Source organism: Hemiscyllium ocellatum, chromosome 7, assembly GCF_020745735.1.
Source record: "Hemiscyllium ocellatum isolate sHemOce1 chromosome 7, sHemOce1.pat.X.cur, whole genome shotgun sequence".
NCBI classification, from domain to species: domain Eukaryota; kingdom Metazoa; phylum Chordata; class Chondrichthyes; order Orectolobiformes; family Hemiscylliidae; genus Hemiscyllium; species Hemiscyllium ocellatum.
This window is the reverse complement of record NC_083407.1, coordinates 4,978,618-5,002,784: the sequence shown is the minus strand read 5'-3', so window position 1 is coordinate 5,002,784 and position 24,167 is coordinate 4,978,618. Positions and strand designations below refer to the sequence as shown.

General features: G+C 41.5%; 1 protein-coding gene across 1 annotated transcript in view; it reads left to right on the top strand.

Annotated features, from left to right (window-relative positions):
• LOC132817309 (desmin-like) overlaps window positions 1-20,896 on the top strand; it is a 167,015-nt gene extending 146,119 nt beyond the window's left edge. Inside the window, exons 7-9 of the mRNA XM_060827720.1 lie at window positions 5,627-5,661; window positions 11,779-11,846; window positions 20,719-20,896. Coding sequence (XP_060683703.1) covers window positions 5,627-5,661; window positions 11,779-11,846; window positions 20,719-20,754 — 139 coding nt within the window. The 3' untranslated portion in view covers window positions 20,755-20,896. The remainder of the gene's footprint in view (window positions 1-5,626; window positions 5,662-11,778; window positions 11,847-20,718) is intronic.
• The last annotated feature ends 3,271 nt before the right edge of the window (window positions 20,897-24,167 follow it).

Here is a 24,167-nt window from a genome sequence, read left to right as displayed (position 1 = left end):
AGTAAATGCTGTTAAGAAATATTCATCTTGGATCTCACTCATCTTTCTGTGGCTCCTCACATACGCAACCTCATTGATCTTTAAGTGGCCCTATTCTCTTCCTGGTTACTCTTTTGCTGTTAATATAATTGCAGAATCACTTTGGATTCTCCTTTACCTTATCTGCAAAAGTCATCTCTTTTAAGTGTATTCCTGCAACCTTATACGGCTCAAGGGATTCACTTGATACCAAGCTGCTTCTACCTGACAGATGTTTCTTTTTTCTTGACCATCTTCAATATCTCTAATCATCCAGTGGTCCCTACTCCTGTCAGCCTTGCCTATCACACTGACAGGAACATACTGGCCTGAACTCTCATTATCTTGTTTTCTTGAAAGCCTCCCACTTGTCAGACGCCCCTTTACCTGCAAACAGCCTCCTCCAAACAACTTCTGAAAGTTCCTGTCTAATGCCTTCTAAATTGGTATGTTTCAATTTTGAACTTTATCTTGTGGATAGGAAAGGTTTAGAAGGATATAGGCCAAATGCAGGCAAATGAGATTAGTTAGTTTAGGAAACCTAGTGTACATGGGTACATTGGACCAGAAGGCCTGTTTCCATGCTGTTTGACTGTATAACCATAGCCATTTTGATGCTTTTGACTCCAACCATCAAGAGTTTTCTCTCTAATACCTATTACATAAAACAGTACAGCACAGTACAGGCCCTTGATGTTGTGCCGACCTTTTATCCTACTCTAAGAATCAAATTGACCTATACACCCTTCATTTTACTACCATCCATGTGCCTATCCAAGAGTTACTTAAATGTCCCTAATGTGTCTGACTCTACTAGTCAGATACTAGTGTGTTCCACGCATCTACCACTCTTTGTGTAAAGAACCTACCTCTGACATCTCCTCTCAACCTTCCTCCAATCACCTTATAATCCCAACTATACACAGGAGGCTGCTGAGCAAGGTGAGGGCCCATGGTGTTCGAGGTGAGCTACTGTAATGGATTGAGGATTGTCTGTCTGACAGAAGGCAGATAATTGGGATAAAAGGTTCTTTTTCGGAATGGTAGCCGGTGACAAGCGGTGTCCCGCAGGGTTCAGTGTTGGGGCCACAGCTGTTCACATTATATATTAATGATCTGGATGAAGGGACTGGGGGAATTCTAGCGAAGTTTGCCGATGATACGAAGTTAGGTGGACAGCCAGGTAGTATTGAGGCTGCAGAAGGATCTAGACAGTTTGGGAGAGTGGTCCAGGAAATGGCTGATGGAATTCAATGTGAGCACATGCGAGGTTTTGCACTTTGGCAAAAAGAATAAAAGCATAGACTACTTTCTAAATGGTGAGAAAATTCGTAAAGCCAAAGTACAAAGGGATCTGGGAGTGCTAGTCGAGGATTCTCTAAAGGTAAACATGCAGGTTGAGTCCGTGATTAAGAAAGCGAATGCAATGTTGTCACTTATCTCAAGAGGGTTGGAATATAAAAGCACCGTTGTGCTACTGAGACTTTATAAAGCTCTGGTTAGGCCCCATTTGGAGTACTGTGTCCAATTTTGGTCCCCACACCTCAGGAAGGACATACTGGCACTGGAACGTGTCCAGCGGAGATTCACACAGATGATCCCTGGAATGGTTGGTCTAACATACGAGGAACGGCTGAGGATCCTGGGATTGTATTCATTGGAGTTTAGAAGATTAAGGGGAGACTTAATAGAAACTTACAAGATAATACATGGCTTGGAAAGGGTGGACGCTAGGAATTTTTTTCTGTTAGGCGAGGAGACTAGGACCCGTGGACACAACCTTAAAATTAGAGGGGGTCAATTCAGAACAGAAATGCGGAGACATTTCTTCAGCCAGAGAGTGGTGGGCCTGTGGAATTCATTGCCGCAGAGTGCAGTGGAGGCTGGGACGCTAAATGTCTTCAAGGCAGAGATTGATAGATTTTTGATGTCTCGAGGAATTAAGGGCTACGGGGAGAATGCGGGTAAGTGGAGTTGAAATGCCCATCAGCCATGATTGAATGGTGGAGTGGACTCGATGGGCCGAATGGCCTTACTTCCACTTCGATGTCTTATGGTCTTATAATTATGCCCCCTCATGATAGCCAGTTTCGCCCTGGGAAAAAGTCTCTCATGCCTCTCATCATCTTGTGTACCTCTCACCTCTCATCCTTCTTCACTCCAATGAGAAAAGCCCTAACTCCCTCAACCTTTCTTCTTAAGACAAGCCCTCCAGCCCAGGCAGCATCCTGGTAAATCTCCTGTGCACCCTTTCGAAAGCTTCCAGAACTGAACACAATATTCCATGTGTGTTCTAACCAGGGCTCTGTAGAGCTGCATCATATCCTCGCGGTTCTTAAACTTAATTCCCCTGCTAATGAAAGCCAACACCTCATACGCCTTCTTGGCAACTTTAAGGGATATATGGAAATGGACCCCAAGATCCTCTGTTCCTTCACACTGCCCAGAATCCTACCAATAACCCTGTAATCTGCATTTAAATTTGAACTTCCAAAATGAATCCCTTCACATTTTTCCAGGTTGAACTCCATCTGCTACTTCTCAACCCATCTCTGCCTCTGTAAATGTCCTGTTGCAACCTACAACAGCCCTCCACACCATCTACAACTCGACCAACCTTTGTGTCATTGGCAAACTTACTGACCCACCCTTCCGCTTCCTTTTCCAAGTCATTTATAAAAATCACAAAGAGCAGAGGTCCCAGAACTGATCCCTGCGGAACACCACTGCTCACTGAACTCCAGGCTGAATACTTTCCATCTACCACCACCTTCTGCCTTCTATGGGCCAACCAATTCTGTATCCAGACGGCCAAATTTCCCTGTATCCCATGTCTCCTTACTTTCTGAATGAGCCTACCATGCTGAACCTTTTCGAGCACTTTGCTCAAATCATATACACCACATCCACTGCTGTCCCTTCAATGTAGATTTTGTCACATCCACAAAGAATTCAGTAAGGCTGGTGATACTTCCCTTCCCTTCCCCTCACAAAGCCATGCTGACTATCTCCAATCAAGCTGTGGTTTTCCAAATTCTCATAAATCCTGTTTGTCAGAATCCTCTCCAATAATTTGCCCAGCACTGATGTAAGACTGACTGTTGAATCTGTTGGTATATTCTGCTTCCACTGCACTCTGGGACAAGGAGTTCCACAAGATTCACAAGTTGTCACTGTGTTCCTCAGTATTCTGGCGGGATGCCTTCAGCTTCCCAAGGAGCCAGAGATGCTGGGCTCCATAACCTATGAAGAAAACTAGGAATCCTACAAAACCACTGATTCAGATAGTGCCTTGATATGATAATAATCGTGTTCATGTTACCTCTGATATTCAGATATTTTCTGTATGTTTGAGCCAATTATGTAATGAGATCTGAAGCTGATTGGCCTAGCTGGAAAGCAGACTGGGCATCAGTGAGCAGGTTATTGAGGAGCAAGTGCCTTTTGCTAGCACTATCAATGATCCCTTAAATCACTTTGCTGGTGATTGAGAGCACAATGATGGAAAACAGTATTTAGTCACTTGGGATTTTTCCATTCTGTTTGTGAACGTAACATGCCCAGACAACTTTAGATAGCTATCAGTATAATGTACTTGAAGCAACCAGGCTTTAATAATGCAACCAGAAAGTCAGGACTTTGTGCTTTAATCTGTGCCTTTGGTACAGTTTCTTGATACCACATCGAATGAATTGAAATATAATAAGTCTGGCTCTTTGAAGATGGGGACCTCAGGAAGAGGTTATTTGAGTTTTCCCATAGTTCAGTCGCAGTCACTCACATCTCAGTATCTTGCTTCACTGAACTGTGACACCTGGAAACATGAGGAATTCTACATGTGTGACGATGCTGTGGCTTTAAGAGGTTATTTTGTCCTAAATTCTTTTTTGAAGAGAGGTTGTATGGCAGAGGCACTGAGTAGTGTACCAAAACCACTTGAGTTTACGGCTTGGAAGGTCTTGGGTTTTTGTTTAACAGCCTGAATGTGGCCAGCTCTCACAGATCAGGATTTCTGGGTTTTGGTTTACAGTAGCTTCAGAAGCTGTTGGGTTCTCAAAGGAATTGGAAGCTTCAGTAAATGTCTCCTGGCTGCTACTGTCTCTAAATTTTCTCTTGATGTTTCTTCTTCCTGGATTGGAGAATGTGTGTGAGAATCTGTGTCTGAATTTGCCTTTTTGCCAAGAGGTGTATTTAAGGGAAATTACTCTATTGGAAAAGTTAATTAGTAATACTTGCTATGTCTGTTGTTTAGTTAAGTTTTCCAATAGTGTTAAGTTGTTTTGAGTTTCTTTTTTATTTGTATTTTAACAAAGTGTTTAAATAAATTGTGTTTTTGCTTAACATCAGGCACATTGCATCTGGAACATATCACTTCACATTTGCCTTTAACATAAGGAAAAGTTAGGGACTAGGCTACCTTCTTAAAATATTTGAGTGGGCCTGGTCTGGTGCTTAAAAAACACAGAAATGTTCTACAAGCTGAATTTCACCAGTCACAAAATTTGCTCAGTTATATTCATGCATGTCTTTATTTTTTTAAAATATCTTTATTTCTAACATTGCTCTTAAGTACTGAGCATTGTTAAAAGATTATTGTCCTACATCTTTTTGAAATAGACAATATAAATTAAAATTCTGGTGCTTTCATGTATTCATCTACTAAACTTCCACCTGTTGTCAAGTGTGGGGATTTGTGAGCTCAGTTGACTGGACCGTTGGTTTGTGATGCACAGTAATACCGATAACTCGGATTCAATTCCCTGCACCAACTAAGGTTACCAGGAAGGATACTCTTTCTCAATCTCTCCCCTCCCCTGAGGTGTAGTGACTCTTGGGTTAAACCACTACCATTGTCTGTCTTCAATTGGAGAGCAGCTTTATGGTAAGACTATGGTGACAAATGAAGATGACTGATAGAGACTGACTTATGTGATGAAATGTATTCATTGAGATAGATTATAGAGTCATATAGCTGTACAGCATGGAAACAACCCTTTGATCCAACTGGTCCATGTCAACCAGATATCCTAAATTAACCTAGTCCCATTTGCCAGCATTTGGCCCATATCCCTCTAAACCTTCCCTATTCGTTTACACATGCAGATGCTTATTAAATGTTGCATACACACACGCACCATCCTCTATGTGAAATAATTGCTCCTTGGGTCCCTTCTGTATATTTCTCCTCTCACCTTAAACCTATGTCTTCTAGTTTTGGAATCCACTACACTAGGGAAAAGATCTTGGCTATTCACCATGTTTATGCCCCTCATGCTATTATTAACTTTTATAAAGTCACCCCTCAGCCTGTGATGTTGTAGGGAAAATAGCCCCAGCATATTCAGCCTCTCCTTATAGCTCAAACCCTCCTACACTGGCAACATCCTTGTAATCCTTTTCTGAAACCTTTCAAATTTCACAATATCCTTCCGATAGCAGGGAAACCAGAATATTTAAAGGTAAAACTGCTTTTCTGGTTCCTTGTTAGCTTGCTTGAGTTATGTACCATAAAAGGGAGATAACAGTTTAAAGAATGAGAAAAACTAAACTTGGCATTTTAGTGAATTTATTAAAATGTTAAACTGATTTACATATTATTGTTTTCTAGGGACTATACTTCTCAACCCTCTATAACTGACAAAGGTGCGTATAACTTTAAAGTCAGTTTGATGTTAAACTCAGGTTATGAATTACGTTAATGTTTTTAATGTCTGGTGTATTGACCATATATATCTAGGATTAGCCAGAATGTCTGTTGTGGTGGCGGGCGGGGCACCTTGCATAGAATGATGTCCATGCAAAACTGTTTTGTTTAGGATATACAGGACTCTGTGGACCAGGTTATCATAACTTTCTTCTGGTGTTGCCTATAATTCAACTGCAAGTTTAACTTTGTGCCGTGTGTGTTTTGATACAATTCTTTCAAGATTACATATCTGGAAAGTCCATGATACTTGCTCGTAATTTTCCTCTTGATTTTAAAATGAAGTCTACAAAACCAAAAATCCATGATTTTTCTATCAACTGTGCCATAGCTACTAGTAGAAGCACAACAATGTCTAAACCAGTCTGTGACCTAGTAGGTCAAGGCCTGACCTTTCTCAAACATTTCTGAAAAATTATGTAGGAAGTGAAGTCTTCATTTGTTACAAGTCATGAAATAAGAAGAGTCATGACCAGTGTGGAAACGTCCAGACCAGAGCCTTGGCTTGGCATGCTTCTAGTGGGTTCATAGTCCAAAAGAAACAGCCTTACTTCTTTGATCATTAATGAAAATGGTATCCATTTTAGGCCTATCCACTTGTCCACAACTTTATTCCTAGCCTTTTTATAAAAAAGGACCCATGGAAAAAAGTTTCAAATGTTTTCTAGGCAGGAGGGGAACCAGAGGGTCAACTTGCAATGTGTTCATTAGGATGATCTCTCACTTTGCATTCTAGTGTTAAGGGGAGCTAAGACATGGGCGATTAATGTTATGGAGCTAATTTATGGCTCTGTAAGAAGTTTTCCTGATCCTGAATGAGACAATTTCAGCATTGTTTCTGTGGAATCCACTTTAGAGGTATATCTATCACAACTGACACCTTAGCAAGATCTTCAATTGTAAAATAAATGCAAAATATTTGCTCTTCTGTTTGCCAGATCTCTCGTTTCAGGTATAAATGAAAAACAATTATCATTGTTGATTTACCACTTAATGGTGCCTTATATTTTTCCCCTATTTTAACAGTTACTATTATTCTATTCAGTATGATATTTCCTTTTGATGTCAGTTTGGTTTTACTTCATTAAGTGTACTCTTTATTGAAGGAACGTACAATATCTGTCCATCATAGATTCTTCTTCAACAAAAAACAGAAATAGCTGGAGAAACTCAGCAGTTCTTGCAGCATCTGTGATAAGAAAGCTAAGTTAAAATTTCGGGTCCAGTCACCCTTCATCAGACCCAAGATTCTTCTGGCCTAGCACGCTTTCTAACCTACCAGTTTAGTTCTTGCTAGTGAACCTTTCCAAAATCTGGAACCAACACTAAACTATCTGCAGTGTTAGTGTGCCTGGATGGTTAAAATCTGGTGTGCCAGTTTTCCCTGTTGGTCGGATGATGCAGGTTAGACACTGTTATTGCCCATGAAGAACTGCTGAGGATTAAATCTCATCAGTTGATATTTCATAAGTGTGCAGATACAAACAATCTTTAACAGCAATTATAACCGTTTCAGTTTTGCCTCCTTTGAGAACGATAGCCTTCCAATCAGACTATTCAATCATTAGATCATTAACAAGGACCCATAATACAAACACTCATTTATCCTCTTCTCCTCTAAATTGGATCACAGTGTTTCTCATTGCTATTCACCTTGTAAGCTATTCACCTGGAGGCTTGTAAGAGGAGCCAAAAATCATTTCAGCATGAATCTTCAATTCATGAGGGAACAGTAAAGAATCGGATTTGCCTTACGTTCTCCAGACTTGGCTGTGTCAGTAAAGACTGTGACTACAAACTTAACATCAAATATTATTACAGAAGATTAGGGGTGACATTAGCCTACTGGTATTATCTTTAGACTGTTAAGCCAGAAACTCAGCTAATGATCTGAGGAGCTGGGTTTGAATCCTACCATATAAAGTTTTGGAACAGAATTAGGCTATTTAGTCATTCAATGAATATCTGGATCTAAGAATCTAATGATGAGCATGAAACCACTGTTGATTGTTGAAAAATCAATCTGATTCACTCATGTCCTTTAGGGAAGGAAATCTGCTATTCTTACTTGGTCTGACCTGCATGTGACTCCAGACCCATAGCAATATGGACGTCTCTCAACTGCCCTCTGAAAGGGCCTAGCAAGCCACACAGTTGTATCAGTCACAACAAAGTCTAATACAGACCATCTGGCATCAAAAGACGATGGCAGAAACAGTCCTCTAAACCATGGAAAGCCTTCCTTACCAACAGCTGGTGACAGTGTAATCCTAACATTTTGTCCCTAGATACCTTTTGTACCTAAAATGCCACAAAGGTCTGAAATGCTGGGCTTTTTTATTTCTTTAGTTTTCTAATGTATTCATAAACTCTGTACCTAGGTACTTTGTACCTGAAATGGTGCTGTAAGCGGTGACTTTGTAAACTTTTCACTACTTAAATGAATACATGTGACAAAAAGACAAATTCTAATTCGAGGGACCAGTGCTGAAGTTGGGATAACCATCGCATAGACTAGTCAAGCAACAGCTTGACATAGTCATACTGAGGGAATGATACCTTATAGACAATGTCCCACCATCACCATCCCTGGATATGTTCTGACTCACTGGTAGGACAGACCCAGCAGAGGTGATGGCACAATGGTGTACAGTCGAGAGGGACTTGCCTTCAACATTGTTTCCAGATTCTACAAAGTCTCATGTCTTGAGGTTAAACATGGACAAGGAAGCCTCCTGCTGATTACTGTGTGGTGTCCTCCCTTGACTGATGAATCAGCACTCCTCCGTATTGAACAACACTTGGAGTAACAATTGAGGATGGCAAAGGTACAAAATGGGGTGAAGGATTTCAATAACCACACCAAAGTGGCTCAGCAGAAGCAATACTGATCGAGTTGGTCACATCCTAAAGTATATAGCTGCTAGACTGGGTCTGTGGCAGGCGGTGAGGGAACCAACAAGATACTTGACCTCATCCTTAGTAATCTGCCAGCAGCACATACATCTGTCTGTGGTAGTTTCAGTAAGGGTGACCGCTGCCTAGTCTTGTGGAGACAAAGATCTGCCTTCACATTGAGAATAACCTTCATCACATTGGGTGGCACAATCACCATGCTAAATGGGAGAGACTTTGAACAGGTCTAACAATTCAGGCTAGGCAACCATTGCGTGCCATGGGCCATCAACAGCAGCAGAACTTTACTCCAGTACAATCTGTAACCTCCTGGCCCGTCATATCCCCCACTCAACCATTACCATCAAGCCAGCGGATCAATCCTGGTTCAGTGGAGAATGCAGGGAAGCATGCCAGGAGGATTACTAGGAATACCTAAAAATGACATGATAATCTGGTGAAGCTACCAAATAGGACTACTTGTATGTGAAACAGCATAAGCAACAAGTAATAGAGTTCAGCAATCTCAACAGTTGAAACCTGTTCTGCAGTTCCTGCCACATCCATTCATGAATAGTGGTGGACAGTCGAATAATTCATTGGAGGGGGGTTCCACAAATACCCCCATCCTCACTGATGGAAGAGCCCAGCACATCAGAGCAAAAGGTAAGGCTGAAGCATTTGCAGCAATCTTCTGCCAGATCCATCTCGGAATCCTCCAGTGGTCCCCAGCATCAGATACCAGTCTTCAGCCAGTTTAATTCACTCCATATGATATTGAGAAATAATTGGAGTCACTGGATACTGCACAGGCTATGGGCCCTGACAACACTCCAGCAATAGTACTGAAGACATGCTTGCCACATCCCTAGCTAAGCACTTCCAGTAAAGTTACAACACTCACATCTATCCAACAATGGGGAAAATTGCCCTGGTGTGTCACAAAAAGCAGGACAAATCCAACCTGGCCTATGACTACCCCATCTGTCTACTCTCGATCATCAGTAAAGTAATGGAAGGTGTCAACAGCAGTGTTATCAAGCAGCACCTGTTCAGCAATAACCTGCTCAGTGACGCCCAGTTTGGGTTCCACCAGCTCAGGACTTCATTACAGCCATGGTTCGAACATTGTCAAAAGAACTGAATTCCAAACATGATTTGAGAGTTACAGCCCTTGACTTCAGGACCACATTTATAGTCATAGAGTCACACAGCACGGAAAGAGACCCTTTGGTCCAACTCGTCCATGTTGACCAAGTTTCCCATTCTAAACTAGTCCCATTTGCATGGGTTTGGCGTATGTCCCTCTAAACATTTCCTATAAATGTACCTGTCCAAATTACTTTTAAATGTTGTAAGTGTACCTGCATTTACCACCTCCTCTGGCAGTTAATTCCACATACAAATCACTCCCACTATGAAAAGGTTTCTCCTCAGGTCCCTTTTAAAGTTTTCTCCTCTCACCTTCAAAATATACCTCCTAGCTTTGAACTTCCCCACCCTAAAAAAAAGACCTTTGCTATTCACATTATCTATGCCCCTCATGATTTTATAAATCTCTACAAGGTCACCCCTCAAATCCTGTGCTCCAGTTAAAAAAGTTCCAGCCTTTGTAGCCCTTCTTATATATCAAACGCTCAAGTCCCAGCAACTCGTAAATCTTTTCTGAACTCTTGCCAATTTAATAATATCCTTCCTATAGCAGGGCAACCAGCACTACACATAGTACTTCAACTCACCAATGTCCTGTACAACCTCAACTTCATTAGTATAGAAGTATAGATGCACGCTAAACACCTTTTTAATGACCTTGTCTACTTGCAGTGGAAGTTTCAAAGAACTATGTAACTGAACCCTTAGGTCTCCCTGTTTGACAACACACCCCAGGGCCCTACCATTATAGGTATAAGTCCTTGCCCTGGTTGTTTTACCAAAATGCAATACCTCGCATTATCCAAATTAAACTCCATCTGCCACTCCTCAGCCTCTTGGCCCAACTGATCAAAATCCCTTTGTAATCTTAGATTACCTTCTTCACTGTTCACTATACCTTCAATTTTGGTGACATCCACAAACTTAGTAACAATGCTACCTAACTTCTCATCCAAATCATGTATATGACTCATATACAACAGTGCATCAAGGAGCCTGAGTAAAAGCCCTGAAATCATTGGAGTCTTTCCGGTGCATAGGAAGAAGTTTGTGGTTTTTGGATATCAGTCTCAACTCTGCAGGGATTCCCAAGAGTGGTCCTAGGCCCAAACACCTTCAGCTGCTTCATCAATGACCACTCCTCAGATACAGAAGCATCCATATTCACATGCAACAAGATCTGGATAATATCCAGACTTGGGCTGACAAGTGGCAAGTAACATTTGTGCTACACAAATGCCAGGAAGATGACCATCACCAATAAGAAACAATCTAATCACTACCCCTTGACATTCAATGATGTTATCATCTCTGAATCCCCCACATCCTGACTCCCTAAAGCCTGTCCACCATCTACAAAGCACAAGTCAGGAGTGTGATGGAATACTCCCCACTTGCCTGGATGGCCACAGCTCCAGCAACAAGCAAGAAGCGTGACACATCCAGGACAAAGCAATCTGTTTAATTGGCACCACATCTACAAACATCCATTCCCTCCACCACTAATGTTCAATAGCAGCAGTATATGCTTTCTACAAAATGCATTTCAGAAATTCACCAAAAATCCTTCCATCTCTAAGGTTAAGGGCAACAGATACATGGGAACACTGCCACCTGCAAGTTCCCCTCTAAGCCACTCACCATCCTGACTCAGAAATATATTGTGTTCCTTCATTGTCACTGGGTCAAGATCTTGGAATTCCCTCCCCAAGGACATTGTGAGTCAATCTACAGCACATGGACTACAGCAGTTCAAGAAGGCAGCTATCACCATTTTCTCAATGGCAACTCGGGCTGGGAGATAACTGCTGGCCCGGCCAGCAATACCCACGTCCCTCAAGTGAATGAAATAAACTGCTCTACTAGGTGAATACATTGAAATACAAAAATAATGGGAAGTGAAACATATTAAAGATTTCTGTAATCCGATACAAATATCAGGTAAGTGTTTCAAAATATACAAGTATTTTTATGTAATGAATAACATTTTAATAATATTACCTTTCCAGAAGCTGAACCTAGAGACACAACTGAAACATGCATCATGTCCTCTTCTGATGAAGACAAGGAATCTGAGGTGAGATTTTAAAATAATAGGCAGTTCGGTTCAAAATTGCTGAGCTGAGTGCTGAGCTGCATATACTGTGAGGATCAGCGGGTTGGAGAGTACCCTGGATGCTTTGTTCCAGACACTCACAGTTTTAGTAAATTAAAGGGTATGACTTCAGATAATCAGGGACAAAGATCCAGCACATAATGATAGTGGAGCCTCAGCCCTCAACATTGTTCAGTTAAGTGCAAGATACTTGTTATGTCTGCAGGAGAGAGCATGGACTGCAGAATGGGTGTCAAAACTCATCATTGCTCTCGACTGCAGATACCATCCAAGTTCTGGAAGTGAAAAGGAACATCATAATATTAGGAAACAGAACAGACAGGGAACAGACAGGAATACACTATTCAGCCATGACAAGGAACTCCAAAAGTTGTGTCACCTACCCTAAGCCAGGATTAAGGGCACCTCCTGCAGTTGATGAAATTAGAGTTAAAGGGGAGGATGAGTTGATGTGCTCTACCAGTGACATTGGTAGAAGTAGGAACAATATTCTGCTGGAAGATTTTGAGAAGTGGGACTCAAATGAAAAAAAATCTAAGATTAAAAAATCTGTGGAGTATAACCTGAGCCATTTGTCATGGGAAGAAATTGTTTTAATTCATGAAGCACTTGGATCAGTATAGAAGGGTGTCTGCCAATGGGATAGGCTCCATTTTTAAACAGAACCTTGAAATGTATAACTGGGGAAGTTTTTTCTTTCATACTTCCCCACTCTTAATATTTTATGTTTGCTCTTTATTAAATCTAGGCAGTGTTTGTCCATTCAAATAAATGTATAGAGAAGGTTTGAAATTGATTGAAATGATGTTATAGCTTCTCTCGGTCCCACACTGTTATTTATGGTGTTTCACAAGAAACACTGTTCCACAGTGGCGTCATCATCGATAGGCTGATACCTTACTATCACCTCTCTCCTGCTACAAAGATAGGCATGGCCTATTGCTTTTATTACTGGACTGTTAATCCAGAGAACAACTGGGACACTTGGGTTTGAATCCTACCATGGCAGATGGTGGAATTTGAATTTAATAAACTCTGGAATTAAGAGTTGAATGATGACCGTAAATTCATTGTTGATTGTCAGGAGAAAAGGAACAAAAACAGTTTTTGCTGGAAATCTCAGCAGGTCTAGCAGAATCTATGGAGAGAGAGACTTTTATTTCAAAATTATACTTTATTCTTAACATTATCTTCATATGCACACATAGGCACTAAAGCAGTTTGGTTCTGCAGTCTTTGCATATGGAAAAGCAAATGAACATTGGAGTTTGACTTTCCCGACAGTTCCAAAGGCATTTCTTTTTTATGCAAATAGTAATGTAAAACAGTAAAGTACTTGTGTAAATAGTATTATTTCCATATATTTGCAGCACCAGGCAGAGTTAACATTTTGGGTCCAGTGATCCTTCTTCAGAACTGATTCTAGCTAGGAAAAAGTTGGTATATATGCTGAAGGTGAGGTGAGGGAGGGGAAAGTCCAATCTAAACATGTGCAGGTTAGGTGAATTGGCCATGCTAAATTGCTGGTAGTGCTCATGGATGTGTAGGTTAGGCACATTATTCGGGGGGAAATGAAGAGTATTGGGTAGGGGAATGGTTCTGGGTGGGTTACTTTTCCAGCAACTCATTTTCAGCTCTGATCTCCAGCATCTGCAGTCCTCACTTACTCTTCGGAGGGTCAATGTGGACTTGTTGGGCCAAAGCGCCTGTTTCCACACTGTGGGGATTCTAAGTAGTAAATAATAGGTGGAGATGGAGTCTATAAAGAGAGAGAACAACAGTTGGGCAAACAAAGGAATGGGTAAAGGTCAGCCTGGGAGAGGAGGAGAAATTTGGAAGAAGTCAACTCAGATGCCAGGACTGAGAACAGGATCACAGACATAGTCTTGGTGGCAGCTCAGGAACCAGATTTGCAAACTGAGTGCATGAAGAGAGATAAGGTACTTACTTCTTGTAGTTGTCGGACCATTCCATATCACGTGTCCTTCGTGGAAAAATTTGCAAAGTGATTGGTACCAATGTGGTGAACAACCAGAGGTTTTGGTCCCTATTGGTACCAATGACATAGGCAGAAAGAGAGATGAGGTCCTGCAAAGGGAGTTAGGTCCAAAGTTGAAAAGCAGGACCTCTAGGGTTGTAATCTCGGATTACTTCCAATGTCTTGTGTTCGTGAGGCTAAGAAGAGGAAGATATCACTGAGATGTCTTCTAGGGAAGATGGGACTTAAACAAGAAGGATGGGTTGCACCTAAACTGGAGGGGCACCGATATCCTGGCGGGTAGACTTGCTAGTGCTACTCAGGAGAGTTTAAACAAGTTTGACAAGGGGGCAAGACCAGAGTAAAATCAGCAAGGAGGAATCAGAGACTCGGACCAGTAAGGCTGAGAGGGAGAACAAAGAGAGAAAGGTTACAGCAAGACCAGAGAGCCATCTGAGGTGTATTTGTTTTAATGCGATGAATATGATAAATAAGGCAGATGAACTTAGAGCTTGGATTAATGCATATGATTATGTTATTGTAGTTACTACAGAAACTTGGTTCAGAGAGGGACAAGTCAGCAGCTTAACGATCCAGGATTTAGATGTTTCAGGGGAAATATGGATGTAAAGGAGGTGTGGAAGATGTATTACAGATAAACAAGAACATCACAGCTATACTGAGGGAAGACACCTTTTATTTTATTTTATTGAGATTGTACTACAGTGCTCCCAACAGCTAGTGAGTGATACAGGAACAGATTAGATTAGATTACTTACAGTGTAGAAACAGGCCCTTCGGCTCAACAAGTCCACACCGACCCGCCGAAGCACAACCCACTTGGACAGATTATAAAAACATTAAAACAACTGGGTTATTTTGCTGGGTGATGTTAACTTAGTGAAAGGGGTGTGTGTGTGTGTGTGTGTGTGTGTGTGTGTGTGTAGGTAGGGGAGGGACCAGATTTGACCTGGTGGGCCCAGCCAAGTGATCAACTGGCCATAATCCATTAAATTTTAAGCTCGGTATGGATAAGGACAAGAGTAGTCCTCAGGTGAAAGTATTAAACTGGGGTAAGGTTAATTACCATTATATTAAGCAGGAGCTGGAAAATGTAGATTTCCAGTGTAGATTGAATGCAGCTGTTTGAGGGTAAATCCACATCTGGCATGTGGGAATCTTTTAAAGGACAGTTGGTTAGAGCTCAGGACCATAATGCTCCTATGAAAATGAAGGATAAGGAATATGAAATAAATCGAGAGCTTACTCAAAAAAAAAACGGCATATGTAGGGTTTAGGAAACTGAAGACAAACAAGCCATCAAAGATTACAACGATAGCAGGAAAGAACTCAAGGAATTAGGAGGGCTAAAATCGGCCATAAAATCTCTTTGCGATCAGGATTAAGGAAAATCCCAATGTATTTTGTACACATGTAAGGAGCAAGAGGTTAGCTAAAGAAAGGGTAGGTCCAGTCAATGACACGGGAGGAAATTAATGTATGAAGCTGGAGGAAGTGGGTCCTTAACAAATATATTAGTATTCACAAAGGAGAAGCTTGGTGAATCTAGGGAAGGATATGTTGATATTCTAGGGCATGTCAGCATTTTAAAAAAAGTGTTGGGTGTTTTAAAGGGCATTAAGGTAGACAAGTTCCCAACACCTGATGGGATCTATCCCAGAATCAGAGGGAGGTAGGTGAGGAAATTGCTGGGGCTCATACAAAATCTTTGTAACCCATTTAGTCACAGGAAATACCCAAAGGACTGGAGAGTAGCCAGCATTGTTTCTTTCAGAAGGGCAACAGGGATAATCCAGGAAATTACAGGCTGGTGAGCCTGATGTCAGTGGCAGGAAAGTATTGGAGAAGATTCTTAGGGTTAGGATTTCCTCACATTTAGAGTCATGGAGTCACACAGCATGGAAACAGAACGTTGGGACCAACTTGTCTGTGCTGACCAACTATTCCAACCAGACCTTGTCCTATTTGCCAGAATTTGGCCCATATCCCTCCATACCCTTCCTATTCATTTGTCCATCCTGGTGCCTTTTAAATGTTGTAATTGTACCAGCCTCCACCACTTCCTCTGGCACCTCATCCCATACACGCACCAACCTCTGCGTGAAAAAGTTACCCCTCAGGTCTTTTAATTTTTCCCTTCTCACCTTAAATCTGTGCCTTCTAGTTCTGGACTAACCTACCCTGGGAAAAAAAACTTGGCTATTCACCCTATCCATGCGCCTCATGATTTTATAAACCTCTATAAGGTCACCCCTTAGACTGTGACACTCCAGGAAAAATAGCCCCAATCTATTCAACCTCCTTATAACTCAAACCCTCCCGGCAACATCCTGGTAAATCTTTTCTGCACCCTCTCAGGTTAAACAACATTCTTTCTATAGAAGGATGACCATATTTGGAAAAATATGGACTTGTCAGTAATAGGCAGCGTGGCTTTGCGCTGGGAAGGTTGTGACTCACAAACAAAATTGTTTGATGAAGTGACAAAAATGATTGATGAGATCAGGGTTGTAGATGTTGTCTATGCTTACTTTTGAAAGGACTTTGACAAGGTCCCTTCCCTCATGGTGGCTGATACAAAAGTCACATGGGATCCAAGGTGAGCTGGTAAGATGGATAGAGAACTGGCTTGGTCACAGCAGTCAGAGAGGAGCAGTGGAAGGGTGTTTTTGTGACTAGAGATCTGTGAGCAGTGGTGTTGCACAGGAATCAGTGCTGGAACTCCTGTTGTTTATAATGTATGTAGTGATTTAGAGGAGCATGTAGGTGCCCTCATGAGTAAGTTTGCAGACAACACAATGTTTGGGGCAACTGTGGATAATGAGGATGGTTGCCACAGAATACAGCAAGACTATAGATACACTGCAGACTCAAGAAAAGAAATGGCAGATGGAGTTTAATTCAGACAAATGCAAGGTGATGCATTTTGAGAGATCTTATGCAGAAGGGATGTATTCAATAAATGGCAGAAACCTTAGTAGCATCAACACATAGAGGGAATTAGCCATACAGGTCCACAGTTCCCTGGAAGTGGATCGGATGGTCAAGAAACCTCTGCTCTGCTTACCTCCACCAGTCAGCGTATAGAGAGTATAAAAATTCTCGTCATGTTGCAGCAGTATAGAACTTTCGTTAGGTCACATTTGGAATAATGTGCAAAAAACACGAAAGACGTGCAGACACTGGAAATCAGAAGCACCTCAGTCAGTTCTGTGTACAGAGGGATCTGGATGTTCTGCTACACAAATTATGAAAGTAGTATGTGCATTCGGCAAGTGATTTGGAAGAGAAATGGAAGATCATTTATTGCAAAAGAATGGAAGATAATAGTAGGGAAATTTTACTCTAGTTGTACGGGTGTTGGTAGGGCCCTGTCTGGTGTACTGTGGTCAGTTTTGGGTCTCCTTATTTGTAGAAAGATGTAATTGCTTAAGAAGCAGTTCAGTGGAAATTGACTTGGTGCATTCCTGGGATGAAGGGCTTATAATGCTAGGTCTATACCCACTGAATAATGAGAGGGTTTCATATTGAAATAAAAACTTGGAGGGTATTTAGAGTTAAGTGTGGTAAAAGCTAGGGGACACGTTCAAAATAAAAGGCCTCCCTTTTAAGACAGAGTTGAAGAGAATTTTTTCCCTGAGGATGTCAGTATATGAAATTTTCTTCCCCAGGAGGTGGTATAGGCTGTGCCTTTGAATTTATTTGGTGCCCCGTTAGATGTTTAATTGATGGGAAAGTGGAGATGAGACCCCAATCAGATCGGTGATGATCTTATTAAATGGTGGCAGAAGCTCAAAGGGTTAAATGGCCATCTGCTGCTTTTAAGTCCTATGTTCCTATGTATGAACCTTGGGATACTTTATTACAGGAAATGTCTGATATAAGTAGGAGTTTTTGTTAAGGATTGATTTGTAGTGACAGTTCTAAACAATTTATTGATAGAATGGAAGGTTAAAGAAATCAGAGAATATAACATTAGGCTTTAGAAACTGAATGGATATAGGCAACAACATAGAGTAGTGATGTGCAGCATGGAAACAGACCCTTTGGTCCAACTCGTCCATGCTGAACAAAGAAAATTACAGCACAGGAACGGGCCTTCAGCCCTCCGAGCATGCACTGATCCAGATCTTCTATCTAAACCTGTCGCCTATTTTATAACGATCTATATGCCTGTGCTCCCTGCCCATTCATGTATCTGTCTAAATATATTTTAAATGACACTATCGTGCCCGCCCCTACCACCTCCGCTGGCAACACATTCCAGGCACCCACCACCCTCTGCATAAAGAACTTTCCATGTATATCTCCCTTAAACTTCTCCCCTCTCACTTTGAACTAGTAATTGAGTCCTGCACTCTGGGCAAAAGCTTCTTGCTATCCACCCTGCCTATGTCTCTCATGATTTTGTAGACCTCAATCAGATATCCCCTCAACCTCTGTCTTTCTAATGAAAACAATTCTAATCTACTCAACCTCTCTTTATAGCTTGTGCCATCCATACCAGGCAACATACTGGTGAACCTCTTCTGCACCTCTCCAAAGCATCCATACCCTTGTGGTAATGTGACCAGAATTGTACGCATTATTCCAAATGTGGCTGAACCAAAACCCCACACAACTGTACCATGACCTGCCAACTCTCGTACTCAATACCCTGTCCAATGAAGGAAAGCATGCCGTATACCTTCTTGACCATTCTATCAACCTGTGTTGCCACCTTCAGGGAACAATGGACCTGATGTACAGATCTCTTTGTACATCAATTTTCCCCAGGGCTATTTCATTTACCATATAGTTCACTCTTGAATTGGATCTTCTAAAATGCATCACCTCACATTTGTTTGGGTTGAACTCCATCTACCATTTCTCCGCCCACCTCTTCAATCTATCTATATTCTGCTGCATTCTCTGACAGACCCCTTCATTACCTGCTACTCTGCCAATCTTAGTGTCATCTGCAAACTTGCTAATCAGACCATCTCTTCCTTCCTCCAGATCATTTATGTATATCACAAACAACAGTGGTCCCAGCACAGATCCCTGTGGAACATCACTGGTCACAGTTCTCCATTTTGAGAAACTCCTTTCCACTACTACTCTCTGTCTCCTGTTGCCCAGCCAGTTCTTTATCCATCTGGCTAGTACACCCTGGACCCCAGGCGACTTCACGTTCTCTGTCAGCCTACCATGGGGAACCTTATCAAACGCCTTACTGAAGTCCATGTAGAGTCTAGGAAAGCACAGCAGTTCAGGCAGCATCCGAGGAGCAGTCTATGACATCCACAACCCTTCACTCATCAATCAACTTTGTAACTTCCTCAAAGAATTCTAATAAGTTGGTAAGGCATGACATTCCCTGCAGAAATCATGTTGCCGATCACTGATAAAGCTCATATTTTCCAAATGGGAATAAATCCTTTCCCTCAGTATCTTCTCCAGCAGCTTCGCTACCATTGACATCAGGCTCACCGGTCTCTATTTATCTGGATTATCCCTGCTTCCCTTTGTAAACAAGGGAACAACATTAGCGATTCTCCAGTCCCCTGAGACCGCATCTGTGTTCAAAGATATCTGTTAAAGCTCCAGCTATTTCCTCTCTCGCTTCTCTCAGTAACCTGGCATAGATCCCAACTGGACCTGGGGACTTGTCCACCTTCATGCCTTTTAGAATATCCAACAGTTCCTCCCTCCAAATACCAACTTGAACGAGAGTAATCAAACATCTATCCCTAACCTCAACATCCGTCATGTCCCTCTTCTCAGTGAATACCAATGAAAAGTACTCATTAAGAATTTCACCCATTTTCTCTGACTCCACACGTAACTTTCCTCCTTTATCTTTGAGTTGGCCAACCCTTTCTCTCGTTACCCTCTTGCTCCTTATACACGACTAAAAGGCTTTGGGATTTTCCTTAACCCTGTTTGCTAAAAATATTTCATGACTCCTTTTAGCCCTCTTCATTCAGATTTCCTAAATTAATCGAGTTCCATTTGCCAGCACTTGGCCCATATCCCTCTAAACCCTTCCTATTCATGTGCCCATCCAGATGTCTTTTAAATATTGTAGTTGTACCAGTCTCCACCACTTCCTCTGGCAGCTCATTCCATACGCACATAATTCTTTGCTTGAAAACGTTGCCCCTCAGGTCCCTTTTAAATCTTTCCCCTCTCACCCCCCCTCACCCGGACCTTGTCTATTTACCCTATCCATGCCCCTCATGATTTTATAAACCTCTATAAGGTCACCCCTCAGCCTCCAACACTCCAGGGAGAACAGCCCCAGCCTATTCAGCCTCTCCATATTGCTCAAAACCTGCAACCTGGCGATATCCTTGCAAATTTTTTCTGAAATCTTTCAAGTTTCACAACATCCTTCCAATAGTCTACAGCAGTTGTAGTTGTATTAAAATAAAGCTTAAGAGGCTGGTATAGGAAGTTTAATTGAACATTCTGTGTGTTGTACGATGTTAAAGTGTGACTGAGGAAAATATGTACACTAAAAATGTTTTGAAGCACTTGGTGATGGAGTAAGCTTGGGTTTTGATCCTGAACTCATTTGATCAGGACTTAGAAATTGTGCAAATATATGCTGAGAAAATTTACTGAAAACTCAGTACAATTGTGCATTTTATCTTTACAGAACTGAGGCAGAAAGTTGTAATGGACAATGCAATCCATTAATTATGATTTGAAATGTATTTGAGCAAAAGAAGTTAATGAAAAGCTGTGCTACAATTCCCAATATAGATTTGGTTCTCTGATGGGAATATATTGTCATAAAATTGTTCACAATTATTCATAACTCCTTTAATCTAACTCTGTTTGCTGCAGGAAAATGAAGACTTGTGTGCCCTCGATCAAGATTAACAGTGGACTGTAGAAAATCAATGGCAGGCAGATCTGAGTGTGTTCCACAGATGCACAGTTACAATGTATAATAAGTACTCTAATCTCAATCACCAGTAAACCCACATGTTTCACTCTCAGATTACTTGAATAAATGTGAGTTAATGACCACCAAACCTGTTATCAGGCACACTAATTCCAACTGCTACTTGTCTGCGAAATTCATTTTAATTTACCTTCTTATAAGAGTGAGAAGTTTATGTTTTAAATGACTCGTTTCACTAGACAATGACATGAATCCAACAAATTGACAACCTAGCCCCATTTTATGTTTTTCAATATTCAGTTGTCTTAATGTTCATTAAATTTGGGAAACATCTCACAGGATAGGAAAATGGCTAACATACCCTCTTTAAGTTAGGGTTCAGGAGTAAAAATTGGAGGTAAATACCAGTAGGTTTATTATAGTTGAAATATTTTTGATTTTGATTAATCTCTTGATCTCTGAAATGATCTTGAGAGCCAAACAGTTCGTGGGCAACAAATACCGGCTTTGCCGACAGCAAATACCAGCTTTGCTGGCAACATTCACATCTCTACAAAAATGTTTAGAAAAGGTAATGACTACTTCCAAAAAGGGAAGTCCCAACCATCTCACTTCGACATCAAATTTACTGAACTTGCAACATCAAGAAGCTGCAATGGATTAGCCATATCAACACCATGGCTCCAAGAGTGGTGCCGGTCGTTTGCAGCTTATCTCCTGTTCCATTCCAAAGATTCATCAGATCTGTCATAGAATACTCACCATACATATGAATGTTTGCAAAGGCAAAAACTGAAGAAGCTCAACAGCATCCAGGATGATTCATTCACAATGCCCCGGTCATTAAACTCAAAAATCATCTCCTCCACCACTAAAGCACTGTGGTTACAATATATATGATCAACAGGGTGCACTGCTGGAGTTTTACAGGATCAACGGGGTCTCTCTCACCTTTATCTTCTACCAATAAGAGCAACACTATGGCAGTGGCACCTTCACCACAACCTACCCACAAGTTACACCCATTCTGACTCTGGCATATATCACTTTTTTCATCATAGGTCATGGAATTTCCTACTCGTCTTCAGTATGGAAACAACATCACCCAGCGATTCAAAGAAAATGTCACAGCACTACTTTTTAAAATTGCCTTCCCAGGCAACCATGGGTAGACATGAAAGGCATCTGAAGAGCAGGAGAAGCAACGTTTTGGGCATAAGTCCTTCCTTAGGAATGCCGGAAACGTCAATTCGTCTGCTCTTCGGATGCTGCCTGGCCTCCTGTGCTTTTCCAACGCCACACTTTTCGACTCTGATCTCCAGCATCTGCAGCCCTCACTTGTTCCTAACCAAGGTTAGACAGTAAATATAACCACATTTTGCGAAAAATAATATGAAATGCTTCGGACTATTGGGCCAAAATGCACACACGTGATACTGACTTCATTTTAAAATCATATTCTGTCATTATTTTATTATACTTCAATTTTATATTTTTAATTATATTGAAGCATAGAAGTTCATTTGGTTTTAGCAGTGGAGTTTATCTACTCAGGAGTATAGAGATTCAGACTAGAACTTCCAACCCTCAGAGCAGGAGAATCGACGTTTCAGGCACAAGCACTTCAACGGGTATGGAGCTTATGCCCAAAACGTCAACTCTCCTGCTGTTCGGATGCTGCCTGATCTGCTGTGCTTTCCCAGCTCCACGCTCTCGGCTTTGATCTCCAGCATCTGCAATCCTCCCTTTCTCCTAGAACCTCCAACCCTCCTAATGGAGTGGGTATTGCAATTATACATAAAATGATGCAAACAATTCACATAGTGTGCACACAGGCATAGTTTTTGTTGTATCACCAGTTGATCTTAAGTGAGTTTGAAAAGGAGGAATCACCAAAAGGAGCATTCCCACCAAGCAAGTCAGCTTGCAGGGATCAGACTGGGAAGAGGGAAGGGTAGGTAGCACATGAGGGTGACCCCAGTAGTATGAAGGGGTGAGGCAGTTACATTGAGATCTGTGGTCAGACAATTTACATTACCTTCAGTTGGTTATATTTTGCTATAACCTTTCCCACTCTCCTAACCTCCCATCTCTTCTACAATTTTCAGACATATTTGTTTTCTCCATTTCTAGCTTGGTGCCCTTTCCTGATTTAATTGAATCCTAGAATCCCTACAGTGAGGAAGTATGCCATTTGGCCCATCAAATCCACACCAACCCTTCAAGGAGCATCCCACCCTACCCCTGCCACCTTGCATTTCCCATGTCTAATCAACTAGCCTACACATCTGGAGACTATAGGCAATTTAGCATGGCCAAACCACCTAACATGCACATCTTTGAATTGTCAGAGGAAACCGGAACACCTGGAGGAAACCCACACAGACGTGGTGAGAATGTTCAAACTCCACATGGACAGTAGCCCAAGGGTGGAATCGAACTTGGTCCCTGGTGCTGTGAGGCAGCAAAGGAACGAAACATCGAATTTCCTGTTCCTTGGATGCTGCCTAACCTGCTGTGCTTTAACCAGCAACACATTTTCAGCATTGAGGAACTACGCCATGCTGCACCATGGTAACCATTTTGACTGAGCCTTTGTGTTCCCTCCATTTATCCTCTCCATCTCTTTTCCCCCTCTTTAAAATTTAGCTCTTTATGTTTAGGGTCATCTGATCATTTCAGACAGGTTTAATAAATGATCTCAGAGTAATTGATACCCAAGAAAACAGTTGCCAGAACATGGTATAATACAGAATTCAGTTTGAGAGGGAGAAACTTAAGTTGAAAGTATCCGTGCTAAGCTTCTATCAGAATAATTACAAAGCTGTTCCTATCTGTTATGGTCTTTTTTTTAAATGCTCCAGTGCACCACAGTGGAACATTTTATTGCATTCTGTGTGCTGCATAAATGCACACACTTGATCACCAATGATCGAAAGAATAGAAATAATTGTAAAGTGTAATTGAATTAAGAATATTTGATTACTATTCGGGGGAACAGCACCATTTAATTACAATAATTAACTCTCAATCTGCTGCTTACTATTAGTAGAGAACACGTTCCAGCAGGATTCCGAGCTTTCACAACTCTCCTAGCTTTGTTAGCACCTCTCGTTGCCGGTTTGGTTTATTTAACTTTTATGGGCCTGTAGGTTTCTTAGGCAGTCTGGTGTCATTGCTGGCTATTGAATAACTTGAGATGTATGCTCATCAATGAAAACATGGATTTAAGTTTTATGTGTCAGATCATTGCCAACGGCTCTGCAATGTTTCAGTAAGATTAGGGAAGGTGGTAAAAAAAAGGAGGGGGTGTGGCGTTGCTAATTAGAAATGGTATAATGGCTACAGAAAGGCAGTTCGAGGGGGATCTGCCTTTGCAGGTAGTATG